A 16,092-nucleotide genomic window follows, 5' to 3' on the forward strand; every position below is an offset into this window, starting at 1 on the left:
GACCTGAAAGCCCAAAATGACCTAAGACCAAAAAGATACAACCGCATCAGATGTGATACAATCATCTGATAGGAAAGTACTATACAATCTCATGTTACAATATTTAGAATGGGGGTAAAGCAACGAGGACACACTAATAGGAGGGGCAAAAATGACATCACATGACGTGTGCACGCGCACGTGCACACACACACATCTATCTATCTACACACACACACACACACACACACACACACACACACACACACACACATATATATATATATATATATATATATATATATAGAGAGAGAGAGAGAGAGAGAGAGAGAGAGAGACTTTTTTATTGGACAGCTGCCGTGGAAAAAAAAACAAATTTGTCTCTCCAGTTTTAATACCTAATGGCACAATACTGCACAAATTTGTCACTCCAGTTTTAATACCTGATGACAATACCAAGTAGTTGACCAATCAACACATAGATGAGACATTTTTCAATGAACAAACCGCCCATGATCGCAGTGTAGAGAAAGATCTCAGCACCGAGTAATGAGGAAAATTATCAGTGGAATGAGAAGCCCTGAGCGCGAAATAGAAACAAAGATGGAACGTCAACTGCGAGATACAACCAATTGAGTAAAACAAATCTTGGCACTAACTTCAAAAACATGCAATTAGCATACACGACAAAAAGGTCTTACAACCAAGCCCATAAAAGGAAGCCGTTTTGAGGGTTGTTGCAAAGCCTTAACAAACAAATTAATATTGACCATGACAAAGATTCACTTGTACAAAGTTTGCAGGCTAATCTGCAGTGAAAGGATATGTAGATTACAAGTGCCAATAGCTTCTTTATAGGCCATCCGTTATTGATGATGACTGATTGCTTGTGAGTGAGCAATTCTCGGCAATTTGCCATGCATCTCAACCACGCTCCAGCCTCCATCAAGATTCTTGAAAATTTATATACAAAAGGAAAAGTTGACGTAGGAAGCGTTTCATCCATGGGCAATCCCCATTTTACCCATTTGTGCACCCGCATGTTGATCGGCGGTGAAGAAGCTGATGGACACCCAGACTGCACAAGAAGCATAGGCAAAAAATCAAGCTTAGCCACACGTACTCAACAGAATGCCTATATGATGCAACACACAAAACGAGTACGCTTACCTCAAGGTAGCTCTCCAGTCAAGAGCAATGAAACTAACACAATCAAGAAACAAGTGACAAAGATGCCCACTATTGCCTGTTTTCCACATCCATTGAGAGGAATTGAAAGCCTTTGAGAGCATCATCATGGCTACTACGCACAGAAGGAATACGCTTTGGGGCCATCCTCTTTGGATCCGATGAGCCTATCATGGAGGTGCGTTGCACAGATGAGCGAAGGCTGATAGGTGCCACCTTGCTCTTCAGCATCCGTGATGGGTCAGCTGCCTCATTCAATGGACCTTGCCTACTAACACTAGTTATAACTGCTCTTTTTGATGATGTTGCTCCTCGAGTAAATATTGAAGGGCGACCAACCTCTGTGTCAGTTTGTCCCTGCACAATATATATCAAGGATGAAATTTCATGCAAAGCATATAAAACCACAAGGGTTAATTTTTGATGGGCAACGTTGCCCTTCGAATTTGCAAGATTTTATGATCTTAATTTTACAGTATATTTTTGAAGGGTAGCTCACGTTTTCACCCATTAAAAACGGGCAAAATACACCAAAATGAGTAAAATGGCTATACAACATTAAACACAAATGATAGTGGAGAGAAGAATTAGTTACCTTTTTTGACACTAGAATATCGCTATCTAACAAATTTAGAATTGAAAGATGCTTAAAATGTGCTAAGATTGATATATGCCATTGATACAAAAGAGGCTCAGTAAAACCCATAAACCGTGGTGAACATAGGAGTGGTGTTTCTTATCATAATGTAAGACATTAAGCATGAATCATGGTACTGTAGGAAGGAGAGGGGCTAGCGATGGACGTCGGCAGGTCAACGAGCAGAGAGAGAGAGAGAGAGAGAGCCCGAGCGCTGTACAGAGAGAGGGGAGAGGAATCGTACGCTCAGGTATCGTGTGTTGTTCGGCACACTCATCAAATGTTTGTTTTATTATATGTAGGGTACAACTTATGAGGGTCGCTTAAGTGATCCTAGGGGTGGTTCACACCCGAAGTATAAAAGAATAAAAATATGTGTATGAGAGGTGTCCAGAGGGCCTTTAGACCCAACAACCTCCCACTTAAAGTCCCGATCTGGTATTTTTAAGCAACTCCACTAAGTGTAAGCAATGCTGATGTTGTGTCTTAGCAAGACACTTAGTGAGAACATCTGCAAGGTTATCCTGTGTTTTGACCTTTGTCAGTGTGACAAGGCATGTGCAGAGACCCAAAACTCAGAGGTCTAAAGCATCAGCAATACATCAATTCTGAAGGGAACGTTCTGCAAGTAATATATGTGTTTATCACATAAATCTCCTGTACATGTCCAAACTCTGCTCAACAGGACCACAAATTGTAATACATGCTACAAATTGTCCTGAATTGCATCACCTCTGCAAAAGCCCCAAAAATTTACTGAGCAATTTGCTGAAATTCCTGAAAAATGAGCAAAATCCCCAAATTTCCCAACTCGAATCCTCGAAATTTCTCCTGTAATTGCAACTGTAAGTAGTGATCTTGAATAATCTTGCACAAATGTGCAAAACCCTGAAGTTTAGAGCGACAATTTGCTCAGCAAATAGAGCAAAACCCCCAATTCTATGGGTGAATTGGTGTTGCCCAAAGAGTCCCAAAAGTGCCTGTAATACCTGTTTTTGAAGAAAAACAGCCCGAAATGATCTGTTTTCAGCGTATTAACATCTGTAGGCTGAGATATCGTCGTTCGTCGTTCTCAAGGAGGAGAGAGAAAGTACCTGCACTGCTGTTTCTAGTGAGAGAAAACTGCACAGGGGAGAGAAAATGTTGATTCTTCGCGAGGGGTTGCACGTGGAAGTTGGCAACCAAGCTCTGATACCAGTTTGTAGGAAGGAGAGGGGCTAGCGATGGATATTGGGAGGTCAACGAGCACAGAGAGAGAGAGAGAGAGAGAGAGAGAGAGAGAGAGAGAGAGCTGTACAGAGAGAGGGGAGAGGAATCGTACGCTCAGGTTTTGTGTGCTGTTTGGCACACTTATCAAATGTTATGTTTTATTATATCTAGGGTACAACTTATGAGGGTCACTTAAGTGACCCTAGGGGTGGTTCACACCCAAAGTACAAAAGAATAAAAATATGTGTATGAGAGGTGTCCAAAGGGCCTTTAGACCCAACAGGTAAAAGGTTGACAATCTGTGAGTTGAACCTCTTTGTGCTCATCCTGTGATGCTGCAACAATACTACTTTCAACATGAGGCATTTTGCAAGTCACGCTGATTTGTGATTCATATTATCAATCTAGTATATGAAGGAAATTGTAGTCCTTGATCGTGCAAACTCTATCCTCACAATTTCATGCAATATACAGTTAGTTGCACTACTGGAATTTTTAATTCTTTTGAATTTCTCTTTTTTTTTTCCCAGGAAAAGATCCTTCAGTAGTTAACAAACCTGCCCAATGGGCTACAGACTACCCCAGTAACAGAGGGCTACGTCAGCAAATGGGGAGACTCTCCCAACGGAAAAACAAGGTATATACAATGGGCTAGATCGGGAGAAAGGTGGGGGGAAGAGCCACAGTGGTGCTCGGTATTGCCATCGGGGCACGCCCTAAACCATAATGAAGAATCCTGGTTGCCACAATCTGAGAAAAGCCTCTCGGCACCCACGCATGCGGTCAGAGCTACCCTGGAGCCGCTCGAACTGGCCCCTAAGTGTGTGGATTCGCTCTAGCCAAAAGTCGCGAACAGTCTCCGCCGGAGGGACAAGGCGTGCCTCGAAAATGCGAAAGCAGCAGGCTCGCCAGATAAACCAAAGTATCAGGCCGCAGATGAGCTCCCAACATATTTCTCTCCCCCTGCTCCACTCCTGAGGGATGATCTCTGTGGCTGGCTGTAGAGTAGGTCTGCCATCCTGTATCACAATCATCCTGCTGACTGAAGCCATCTCGAAGCCCAATGCTGGGCCTGAGAGGGTGGACCAGGCAGCAGCACCCCAAGTATACTGATGAACAGAGGATAGTATAGGCATCAGTAGCAGGACCAGAAGCCACACCTGCTGTGCCATGGAGCAATCCCACAGACAATATCGTTGCGTCTCAAGTGGATGGCTGCAAGCTCTGCATGCTACCGAGAGGCCACTGTGCACCAACCAACTCCCAACTGCAGTCGCTCTGTGCGTCACCCGCCACTGGAAAAAGGTAACTCTCCTCGGCTGTCGACTGTCTCACAACCACTCCCAAAAGTCTGCTAGAAACTCTGCCGCGAGGCCCTCCTGCTACCAGTGGGTCGCTGCAGCAGGTCGAGCCTCTTCCGAGCTGTCAGTATGTGACGCCCCAGCCGAGCTGTGTACTGAAAAAAGAGGGTCCCAGCGTGATCAGCTGGCGCAAAGGGGTCTCACCAGAACCACTCCCCTGGTTCCCATTGTAGCCGTGTCAGAGGAACGCTCTCCCATGCCCAAAGCCACCAATGTCCTGTCTCTAGAGCAGTAGGGTCGGGGTCGATGACACATGTCCTCCCATTGATGCCCACCACTCGAATCCTCTGGAAGTAGCACTCAACCACCTCTTGTGCCTCAACAAGGACGCAGAGGAGACGACCCTCTCTCTGTACATCAAAGAACAAGCAAGAGCATGAGTATGAGCTCGCTCAAACTGCTATGAGGACCTCCAGTCGCGTGAAGGCCCCCATCCATCGAGGAGCTGATAGGTCCGAAGGGATGAGCCAATCTGCTAGTAGAGCCTCCGCTGTCCTGACACATGCTCTTTGCCCTCTCATGCTTTGCAACTGTGTGCTCTGAACGTCCTATGGAAGACCTGTAAACTGCAGCTAGTCCCCTAGCAATCGTGTTGGCCCCTCTGCCATGGGGCCCCAAGAGACATGTGGACGACTCCCGACCATGTGGCCACAATGAGTGCGGACCAAATGGTTCAGAACCAGTGGTTGTCTCAGGCGCTCCTCAATGCAAGTGGGCTGGTGCTGCTCCAAGCCACCCCTCAACTGCTCCGAAGCCCGCAACAGGTTCACTACAAACCTCCCCGCCTGGAAGACGACCTCTGATCACCAACTTCCCAAGGAGGGCTCTACTCTGCCGTGCTGGGTCTCTGATCCCCAACCCCCCCTGGCAGTAAGGTAGTGTGATGACCTGCCAAGAAACCTTGGCATGAGCCAATTGTGTATCCCGCCCTGACCACAAAAAGTTCCTGATCAACCTCTTCAGCTGGCTGATGCATGAGCTAGAGAAAGATGTAATGTACCACATAGTAGCCAAGAGCACCTGGTTGGCTACCACTACCCTGCCAGCCAAAGACAGCCGTACTAAACTCCAATGCAGTAGCTTCTTCCGAATATACAAGAGGAGAGGAGCCATCTATTGCTCTAGGGTCAAGTCCAAGCCAACATGACAACCAAGATATCGTATAGAAGTCCAAGGGGGATCCACCTAAAACCCTCACTTGGCACCCACTCTGGCGTGGGAGCACTGCCAACCCAAAAAGCCATTGTCTTCCTCCAGTTGATCAATGCTCCTCACGCACAACAAAACACCTCGAGAGCCTACTCACACCTGTGTAGGTACTAGGTTGGCTGTCACAAATTGCAGACATGTCAAGTCAGTAAAGAGTAGAGCCAACCTTTGGATCACGGCCGGGGGGCCTAAACCCTAAGAAGAACAAGTAAAAGAAAAAGAAGTCCTACCAACTTATGAGGACCCCGTCCGATGGGGCCCCAAGTGACATAAAGGATTAAAATTGAGCAGGACCCACCCACACACACAGAAAGACTTGCATAGCAGCTTATGGCGTGGTAGCTGTACGAAAAAACCCGGATTTTGCGCTTACATGATGACGTGGCAGACTCTACGGATTTCCGCGTTTTGTGCTAACTGTTGACGTGGCAGGTTGTACGAATTTCAGTGATTTACGCTAGCAAGTTTTGGGCATTGCTTTTGGATCAGATGCTTTTGTGTTTGAAGGCTTTTCATGTAAACTACATGCAATATAAAGAAATACCGAAAGGGGCACCAAGGTTTGGGGCCAATACTCTCTGGGGAGGAATTCCGCCACTCTGTGTCGTGTGTCGTCTCTCTCTTTCAGTTCAATTGTTATTGAAGTGCTAAAAGTCTGTTCAGTCTGTTCTTTTCTATTGGCACGTGGTGCCCGTCTTGCGACGGTGGTATTAGAGCATCAAGCATGTGCTTTTCTGAAAGCATACCGGTCATACCAAAGAGCAGACAGAGCAAACCGACGCTTCCAAACGTCTACTGGCATTTTATTTGAAGTATCTTCGGGTTCCGACCCCGGACTTAATAGCCACTCTATTGGAATTTTATTTGAAGTATCTGAACTTTATTTGAAGTGTCTGCGGGGCCCGACCTCGGCCTTATTAGACACTCCCACCCTTCATACATCGCGCATCGGACGCGCTCCTGTCTACACCGCTGACAGAATATTTAGACCACATAGAAACTTCGTGGGTACATTCTTTGATGACATGTTGTCTATTCAAAGTCTGAAGAGGAGTATAGGGATCACTTGACCGCCATTTTCAATGAGCTACGCAAGGACAGGCTACTCATTAATGCGAAGAAGAGTGAATTCTTTTTGGAAGAGGTTCGCTTCCTTTGGCACATTTTTTCAAAGGATGGGGTACATATAAATCCCACCAAGAGAGGATCGGGCATGAAAATCCGCATTGGCAGGTTCGAAGGCCTTGCGAATAGCACGTCGGAATTTATCCCAAGAAGGTGTGTGTTTACCATCAACAACCCGTGGTTGCCACCAAAGAAATAGTGTCCTTGGGCATAGAACTAGCAAGTGCTACTTTTTTACTCTCGACCAAATCTGTGTTTGATAAGTAAACCTACATTTTGAACAGCCATTGGTCCAGCACGCGCTTGTCACGTCGACCATTATAAGGTTCCGGCACTTTAACATCAAGCTTCTTCTTCTGTGCAACATTAAAATTTTTATAAAGTAATTGAAGTTCACGATTGTCTACCTCTTCAATAGGATCTGGTTCGTTTGGTTCGTCCACTGAAGCTTCAGACGAAGGTGTGGAAGATGCTGCATGGGTAGTCCGAGAAGCAGCAGGACGACTTCGAGAAGTGTTTTGTGTCTGCATCTGATCCAAGCGAGTGTGAAGTGATGCGAGGCTTGTGGAAAGTGTGGCCATCTGCTCCTTGATAAGAGTACGGGCATCGTCAAATTGACCACCTCCGTCCTGAGAATTTGGCATGGTTACGTCTCAAAGGGAATAACGAACAAGTGCAAGTTCTAGGAACAAGTTCTCGGCTGAGTACTCCGGGAACGGAAATTATGTTTAGAACGGGTTCCGACTCTGGGGTTGGTAATAATCTCGAGTTCTGGAGTATCGGATATGAAGATCACTTTGCGTTCCGGCAAAATTTCTGCGGGAATCTTCTCTATGGACAAGAGAAATGGGAAGTCATCTTCGGCTATGACGGCACAAAGTCTTGCGCGCGCAAAGTGCCCACAACGTCACCGCAGGAGAGTGGAAGAAAGGGTGACTGTGGAAGAGAGGGTGACTGTCACAAGGACGTGGCAACTACTAACCTCAGTTGTTGGTTTCTTTACAATGATTTTTGTTTAATTTTCGAGATCCTCTTTTTGAAGTTGCAAATAATCGGATATTGTATGGCCAATGTGAACGGTAGTTTCACCCGCAGACGGGAAGTTGGTCAGCACTGGAACTCGTAAAGTAAAAAGATGTCTAACCTCAGTTCAAGATCATGCAGGTCCCCCCGTCGCACTTAGCAAGTTGGTGGATACTAGGAAGTGAACTCGATAAAGACAAAGTCAAGGTGGGATCACCAACAAAAAGTATCTGACAGTTGGGCCACATTGCACTTTTGGATGCGATCCCAATGAGGATAGATGGTCCGATGGCCAGTGGGAGCCCAACGGAAGCATCTCCTAAAATTTAGGAAACTGCGATCCCAATGAGGATAGATGGTCCGATGGCCATGAAATCTGTTCGTGTCATTAGCTGTAGAATGTCAAGGGGAACATTTTATTACTCTGTTGCAAAGTCAACTGATGCACCAGTTGAGAGATTTTTAAGCAGGAAGCCCAATGCGGGGAAATTGCATGCATGAGTGCCAAGTGGCACTTTTTGGCCAATTTACCAAGTTTCGGAGAACAGAACTCGTAACTGATTTTTTGGAGCAGTTTTGGAGGTTGTTAACTCTGATTTTCAGCCATTTCTCTCCATTTTTGAGCTTCCCATGACTTCGCGAAGGTCCAAGGAGCTCATTTTCAGCATTGGAACGCATCAGATGCGAGTTTATAGGATTGTTTTGCTGCATTTCCAGCGATACGCAGCTTTTGGCAGCCATGGAAATCTTCCCCTTTTTGCATGTATTTGTTCACAGATGCATTTCGATCAAGGGCAACAGAGGGGACGCTCGATTTATGCTGGGGGGATGCTTCCTTGAGAAGCTGTCACAGGTTAAGAGCTATGGAGTGCTTTCTTTCCCTCTCATGTACAGTGTGGTGCTAGGAGTGATGCCCTGCACGCTACACGTTGCTCTCTCTCTCCCCTACGTGCAGTTATGTGATGCCCCACAAGAGGGCTCTTCATTTGACTGATGTACAGCTGTGTGGTTTCATGCTTTTGTGCTGAGGCAAGAGCCTCCTTGAGCAGGAACAGGGGTAGCTAACTGCTACTCCATAGCAGGCATCGGTGAGGGTCATAACCTCACCGTACAGGTGCGTTTTCAACGTTGTGTATGCGCTATAAATTGACTGTTTTTCAACAATACGGACGCCAGCGCACTTGGGAATCGTACCCCACTGGCAAAGGACAGCTAGGGGACTGTTTGGGGCTGAAAACAGGGCAAAAACTAGTAAATACAACGTGATGAGTTTACTTTTTTTGGGCAGGAATCAGAGGGTATACGCCAGTGGAAGTGAGTTCCAACAGGGGAATTGGTTTCGCGCAAGTTTTGGGGATGTTATGCTGCGGAAATTTGGCCAAATCAGATAGTATCTAGCGGGATACAGGTAAAGGCTTCCCAGGACTCTACTTTGTAATTTACCGTCAGAAAGAATAAAGAAATACCGAAAGGGGCGCCAATTTTGGGGCCTACACGTTGTCGGCGTCTACTCGGAGCATTCTAGCTTCCAAGCTGTGTGTGTTCAAGTGTTAATTCCCGTTGCAGGTTTCCTTTGCAAAGTGCTTTGTGTGTGTGTCTAAAGTAAAGTAAAGAATTTCAGGTGAAAGCCAACGCCTACCCCCCACGGGCCGGTTCCAGTGACACCGGCTGTAAATGGATGTTGGAGTTCATTTTGATATGGTGGGTTCTTTTTTTGTGGTTAAGTTATTTTATGTGGGGGTTTATATGATCAAGTGAGTGAGTTTACATGGGTTTTTAAAAAATTGGGTAAATTTTGGGGTGGGCAGCCAAGTTTGGGACGGGCGGGCAAGTTAAAACATTTTTAATGTTTTATACTTAAGTGCAACCAGCGTAATAAACTAGCAGCATAAGAATTCAGCCCATCATAAGAACTCAGCCAACGAGTTTAGAAAAATGTCAAACGCAGCCAGAATCGTTGTCGTTTGGGAAAATTTTGTTGACGCTTGGTGAGTGTTGCTGCTACCGCTTGGGAAGAGGTGTGGCGAAGGGGCACAACTCTCCAAGTACTTACAACGCACAACTCTCCGGTACACGCAGTGCGCAACTTGCTGGGTACGCCACACACACACGCTCTGGGTATGCCACACACTCACATCTTTGTTCTGCCTTTACTTATAGAATTGGAACAAAAAAAATTCAAGTTACCTCATGCTCATATGCACATCTGTACCACCTTTCTTCTGCTTCCATGCAACTCCGGGAAGGGGATAAAGTGTAGCAGCGAGGGTGAGAGGCTCACAACCTTCGGATCCCGAGAAAAAAAATTGCTTTGATACCACTGTGAGGATTAGCGGTGCTAATTCTATGTTTAAGACTTAAAACTTCATGCTTAAGATCAAACTGAGACTCAAAGACATTGAATGTGTGTTTGATTGATTGAACGAATGTCTCAAAACTAAGTACAATAGGCTCCTTATATAGAAGACGATGAGACACGAATGAAAAGACACGTCTCATGGTGAAGAGACGCGACTTTAGACAAAAAGACACATCCTTTCGGTGAAGAACTGCAACCATTGGACGAAGAGTCGCAACCGTAGAGCAAAGGGATGTGACCAGTCATTGAAGGAGTGTGGCTTTTGGCGAAGAGGCATGTCTCTTGAGCGAAGGGTCGTGACCATCCAAGCATAGGGGTTCTCCTTGGCATGGCACTTTGTGTATCTACAACTAGGAGTAGATGTAATACTGCGGCATAGTGACAATCGTGACACAATCTCTGTCTAGAACCATCTTGTTTAGGATCTCTCTAAATTGATTCATGACTTCTTTATCTATCTCTTGCCCTGCACCTTTGAACTCTGGATCCACCATGTATATTGCCCCGTGTAAAGGAGAGGCATATGAATTTCACCTCCAGCTTCAAATCGTATGGATCTTTGCGTATGGATCTGCATCCAGCTCCGCAACTCCATCATGCGGTCCATTGCCTCATAAACCTTACCAATGCAGGGTCCATGCCATCCACAACCCAAAGCAAATGGATCTCCGGTTTTACTTGTGCATCTAGACTCTTGAGCTCCTTCCAAATCTCAAGATCCTCTGCCTTCTCCTTGAACACAATCTCTGCAACAGTCTTTGCATGGGGGGTGGTGAACTCATCACTGATGAACACCTTTTGGACCACATTTTGAAATTCAGACAACCTGCGCATCAAGAGAAAGTTGAATGTGAAGCGGGTGTGTGAATACTTGAGGAGCACTTTGCCCCCTGAACTCTTGAGGTACTCGCACCGAATGTAATTGTGATTGTTGATGAAATCTACAATCTTCACTGCATTTGCAATGATTGGTGCAATTCATTCTAGCTTGCTGATGTCTTTTAAAAGGTTGTTCAAGCAGTGTGCCATGCAAAAGCACACTATGACATGCGGATAGTGGCCCTCTACAATAGTTGTTGCTGCCCTGTTTAATGCCTCCCCATCTGTGACAAAAACCATCACATGTTGCTCCCCCATCGTCTCTATGGCTACTGTCCACTCTGCGGCGAGGACATCAACCGGCTTGCCACTCTCGATGGCATCATGAGAGTGCACAAATTACATCTCTCCACTCGAGTTTGCGACGTGGCCATGAATGGATCTCTTTCTCGTATCACTCTACCCGTCGGCAATGAGAGAAACGCCATGTTTTGCCCAAAGCCGTTGAATGTTGAGTGTTGCTTGCTGCACGACCGTCTTCTCTGGATCGAGCAAAGTGGTTCGGAGAGCTTCTGAAGATGGCAGCACATAGCCCATGCCATACTCTCCTATTTGTTGCACCATACCTTTCCCATATTCCGACCTATTTTGATTACACATAAAAGAGGTTAGTTACTAGTATCATTATTCATAGTTTAAAGTTTAGAGATCATAGTGGCGGAAACAAAGAGAACGGAAGAAATGAGAGAATAGATCGATAAAGCTTACTGAGACGCGACAAATGGGATATGGTCATGATAAAAAAATCGGGCAATGGAGACATCCACCTCTTCCTTCTTCTTTGGGTCTCAAGAGGTGGCAAGGGTCCTTTGGCAACGAATCGGACCGGATAAAGGCCCACCACCACTAGCATCGGGTATAGTGGAAGAAGGAAAAATGAAGGTCTTTGGGTCGATAGCTTTGCGTGTAAGCTTAGATTTATGATTGAATTGCCGATCCTTTTCCTCAAGCTCCTTCCTCTTCTCGGCGCTTACATTGGTGCAAAATCTCACCTCATGTCCTGGCACTCGCAAAAAGTGTGTCTTCACTTTGTCATGGCCCCTTTCCGATGGTAAGAGCATAGCTTGCATGCCCATGCACGAGCACCTCCCACCACCAACAAGGTGCCCTCCGAAGTCACTTCATCCCACCACGACCATTCCTGCGACTTTTGAGTGTTGCCCGCATGGACAGAGGGATTTAAGAGAAGAAGAGGCCATCGATCGTGAGAGAGAGAGAGAGAGAGAGAGAGAGAGAGAGAGAGAGAGAGAGAGAGAGAGACTTGACTCCTTGAGAGCTTGAGAGCGAGGCTTCACTCCTTGAAAGCAAGGGAGAGAGAGCTTGAGAGCTTGCAGAATAACAGTTGAATTAATGCAACCACAAATAAATCATTGATGCATTCATCCTACCATCATACATATTGAAAATCGACTTCTCAGTGACTGGATTGTTGGAGGAGTCGTCTCTACCTAGTCCACATAATGACTTGCCAGCCTCTTTGGGAGAATCGCCCTTCGAAGAGAGCATTTGCAAGATCAACTCTTGCATGCGTTGGTCTCACAAAGCCTCACGCTTTAGCTCCGTAGTTGCCCTCTTTTCTTTAGCCGCTATGCGTTGAGCTTTGTGTTCACGCTCATGCTCCCTCTCTAGAGCCATTCCTTTCCTTTCAACTACAGCTCATTGAGCTCATTTGACTTCGGCCCACCAAGCCTCTTGCCGTTCAACATCAGTCCATTGAGCCTCCTGCTGTAGCATCATCTCCATCATGGACTTTTACCAAAACTTCCATGGAATTTGTTGCAATCAATAGCATAGATGGGGACAGAGGAGGATTCAGAAACGGTCTTCTTGTAGGGACTTCTTCTCCAACTTCACTCTCATCACCTTCACGCAAAGTCTATATTCCGCTTCTGGTGATGACCATGCACCGAGTGATGAGGTACTTGGGTTCTTGGGTTGAAACCGGCCCATGGTGGGGCGGTAGGCATTGGCTTTCACCCGAAATTCTTTACTTTAGACACACACACACACAGAGCACTTTGCAAAGCTAACCTGTAACGGGAATTAACACTTGAATACACACACGGCTCGGAAGCTAGAATGCTCCGAGCAGACGCCGACAACGTGTAGGCCCCAAAATTGGCGCCCCTTTCAGTATTTCTTTTTTTTTTTGAGAGAGTAAATTACAAAGTAAGGTCCTGGGAATCCTTTACCTATATCACAATAGATACTACCGGATTTGGTAACATAACAGCCCCAAAACTTGCGCGAAATCAATTCCCCTACTGGATCTCACTTCCACTGGCGTATACACTCTGATTCCTGCCCAAAAACAGTAAATTCAGGTCGCTGTATTTACTGGTTTTCGCCCTGTTTCCAGCCCTAAAAAGTCCCCGAACTGTTCTCTGCCAGTGAGGCACGATTCCCAAAGGTTCTGACGTCCGTATGGCTGAAAAACAGTCAATTTTCTGCGCATACACAGTGCTGAATTTGCACCTGTACGTTGAGGTTATGACCCTCACCAGTGTCTGCTTTGGAGTAGCAGCTAGCTACCCCTGTTCCTGCTCAAGGAGGCTCTTGCCTCAGCACAAAAGCATGAACCCACACAACTGACATCAGTCAAATGAAGAGCCCTCTTGTGGGGCATCACATAACTGCACGTAGGGGGCAGAGAGAGAGCAGTGTGTAGTGTGCAGGGCATCACTCCTAGCACCACACTGTACATGGGAGGGAAAGAAAGCACTCCATAGCTCTTAACCTGTGACAGGTTCACAATGAAGCATCCCCCCAGCATAAATCGAGCGCCCCCTCTGTTGCCCTTGACCTGTGATGCATCTGTGAACAAATAGATGCAAAAAGGAAAAGATTTCCATGGTTGCCAAAACCTGCGTATCACTGAAAACGCAGCAAAACAGCCCTGTAAACACGCATCTGATGCCTTCCAATGCTGAAAATGAGCTCCTTGGTCCAAGGTAAAGTCATGGGAAGCTCAAAATAAAGAAAAATGGCTGAAAATCACAATTATCAACCTCCAAAATTGCTCCAAAAAGTCAGTTACGAGTTCTGTTGTCCCAAACTTGGTAAACTGGCCAAAAAGTGCCACTTGGCACTCATGCATGCAATTTCCCGCATTGGGCTTCCCGCTTAAAAATCTCTCAACTGGTGCATCAATTGACTTTGCAGCAGAGTAATAAATGCTCCCATGGTCATACCGAAGGTAATGACGCGAACACATTTCACGGCCCAAAATAGCAGTTCCCTAATTTTTAGGAAATGCTTCCGTTGGGCTCCCACTGGTCATCTGACCATCTATCCTCATTGGGACCGCATCCAAAAGTGCAATGTAGCTCAACTGTCGGATACTTTCCGTTGGTGATCCCACCTTGACTTTATGCATTTATTGAGTTCATTTCCTAGTATCCACCAACTCGCTAAGTGTGACGGGGATACCTACATAATCTTGAACTAAGCCTAGACATCCTTTTACTTCACGAGTTCCAGTGCCGACCAACTTCCCGTCTGCGGGTGAAACTACCGTTCACATTGGCCATACAATGTCCGACCATTTGCAACTTCAAAAAGAGGGTCACAAAAATTAAACTAAAATCATTGGAAAGAAACCAACAACTAAGGTTAGCAATTGCCACGTCCTCGTGACATACCCCCCTCTTGAAATCGCAAACGTCCTCGATTGCATAACATAAATACATGCCATAGATGATCTTGTGTGGTAAGCACCCTTTTATCATCGCATGTATCCACAAGAAAGACTGTCAAAACATATGTACAAATGACTTAATGAGACCTTCATACTTTTGTCAAATTGTACATTGTTGTTGCACTGAATCCATGAGTACATTTGATGTGCTAGCTCTATCATTACCCCTCCTTTGCAGACATTGGGTTGGGGCATACGTAGGCTGTAACCCAAAGGCCTCAAGGTAAAGCTGCAATACATTTGGTGACTCTGACAGTTCATGCTCTTCCATCCACTTTGCATCCATAGGTTGATAGTTCTTGAACTTCACCACATAGCATCTTGCAACCTGTCCCTTAACTTTTACGTGTGCAAAATGCTCTTGCCTCTGCAAACAAGCATAATTCCACAACACTGACGTACCACCCATGACCAAGCAAGCTCAAATTTCAAGATGATTTACCAATGCGTCATAGAATCCAAGCAATCGCCTCATAGAATCGGCAAGCAAAGTGTCACCTGGCAGATCCATATCACTCCCGCAGGAGACCTAGTGGCCAATCTACTACCGTGAGACCTCTCCCTATCTCATCTTGGTTCATACTTGCAAACCCTAAAAACGCAGCCGAAAATCAGCCCTAATTTGACCACCTTTTGGCGAGGCGAACATACGGAATTTCCTGTCGATCCTGTGCAGAGGAACCCTCTTCCATAATACCCTTCACTTTGTCGGCCATAATGTAATCCCGCATTCCTGTACTCTGTCTCTTTACCCAAAACAACCGAAGCTCACTTCTTGAGGAAAAAGTGATTCTATCCTGGCAATCGAACCTTGAAACCGGCCCGTGGTGGGGCGGTAGGCGTTGGCTTTCACCCGAAATTCTTTACTTTAGACACACGCACAGAGCACTTTGCAAAGAAAACCTGCGACGGTAATTAACACTTGAATACAGACACGGCTTGGAAGCTAGAATGCCCCGAGCAGACGCCGACAACGGTGAGGCGGTAGGCTTTGGCTTTCACCCGAAATACTTTACTTTAGACACACACACAAAGCACTTTGCAAAGAAAACCTGCGACGGGAATTACACTTGAATACACACATGGCTCGGAAGCTAGAATGCCCCGAGCAGACGCCGACAACCTGTAGGCCCCAAAATTGGCCATACAATGTCCGACCATTTGCAACTTCAAAAAGAGGGTCTCAAAAATTAAACAAAAATCATTGGAAAGAAACCAACAACTAAGGTTAGCAATTGACACGTCCTCGTGACATGGGTACTCCGGGTTCTTGGGGTAGTTGGGGTTTTTGATGCTTGCAATCTACGTTTGACGAGGCTTCTCTCTTACCCAAGTTCATCTCCTTCTTACAGGTGCACCCCTTGGCGGCCTTGCGCTCACACCAAGTTCACCTTTTTCCACCCCATGTTACTTGGTCTGCTATAAT

The 16,092-nt window shown here is 46.0% G+C and overlaps 1 protein-coding gene and 1 long non-coding RNA gene across 3 annotated transcripts in view; both read right to left on the minus strand.

The window, feature by feature from the left end:
• Positions 1–721: 721 nt before the first annotated feature.
• LOC147455750 (casein kinase 1-like protein 12) overlaps positions 722–16,092 on the minus strand; it is a 75,923-nt gene continuing 60,552 nt past the window's right edge. For both annotated transcript variants that reach the window (XM_086514433.1, XM_086514434.1), the window contains 2 exons: positions 1,150–1,524; positions 722–1,057 (listed from right to left, as the gene is read on the minus strand). In XM_086514433.1, coding sequence (XP_086370559.1) covers positions 1,219–1,524 — 306 coding nt within the window. In that variant the 3' untranslated portion in view covers positions 722–1,057; positions 1,150–1,218. The remainder of the gene's footprint in view (positions 1,058–1,149; positions 1,525–16,092) is intronic.
• LOC147455751 (uncharacterized) lies at positions 2,078–13,400 on the minus strand. The gene is made up of 2 exons (XR_015188408.1): positions 2,899–13,400; positions 2,078–2,824 (listed from the first exon to the last, which is right to left on the minus strand). It is a non-coding gene; the product is annotated as an uncharacterized LOC147455751 (long non-coding RNA).

This window comes from Adiantum capillus-veneris, chromosome 6, assembly GCF_014529385.1.
Source record: "Adiantum capillus-veneris isolate H3 chromosome 6, ASM1452938v2, whole genome shotgun sequence".
Classification (NCBI taxonomy): Eukaryota; Viridiplantae; Streptophyta; class Polypodiopsida; order Polypodiales; family Pteridaceae; genus Adiantum; species Adiantum capillus-veneris.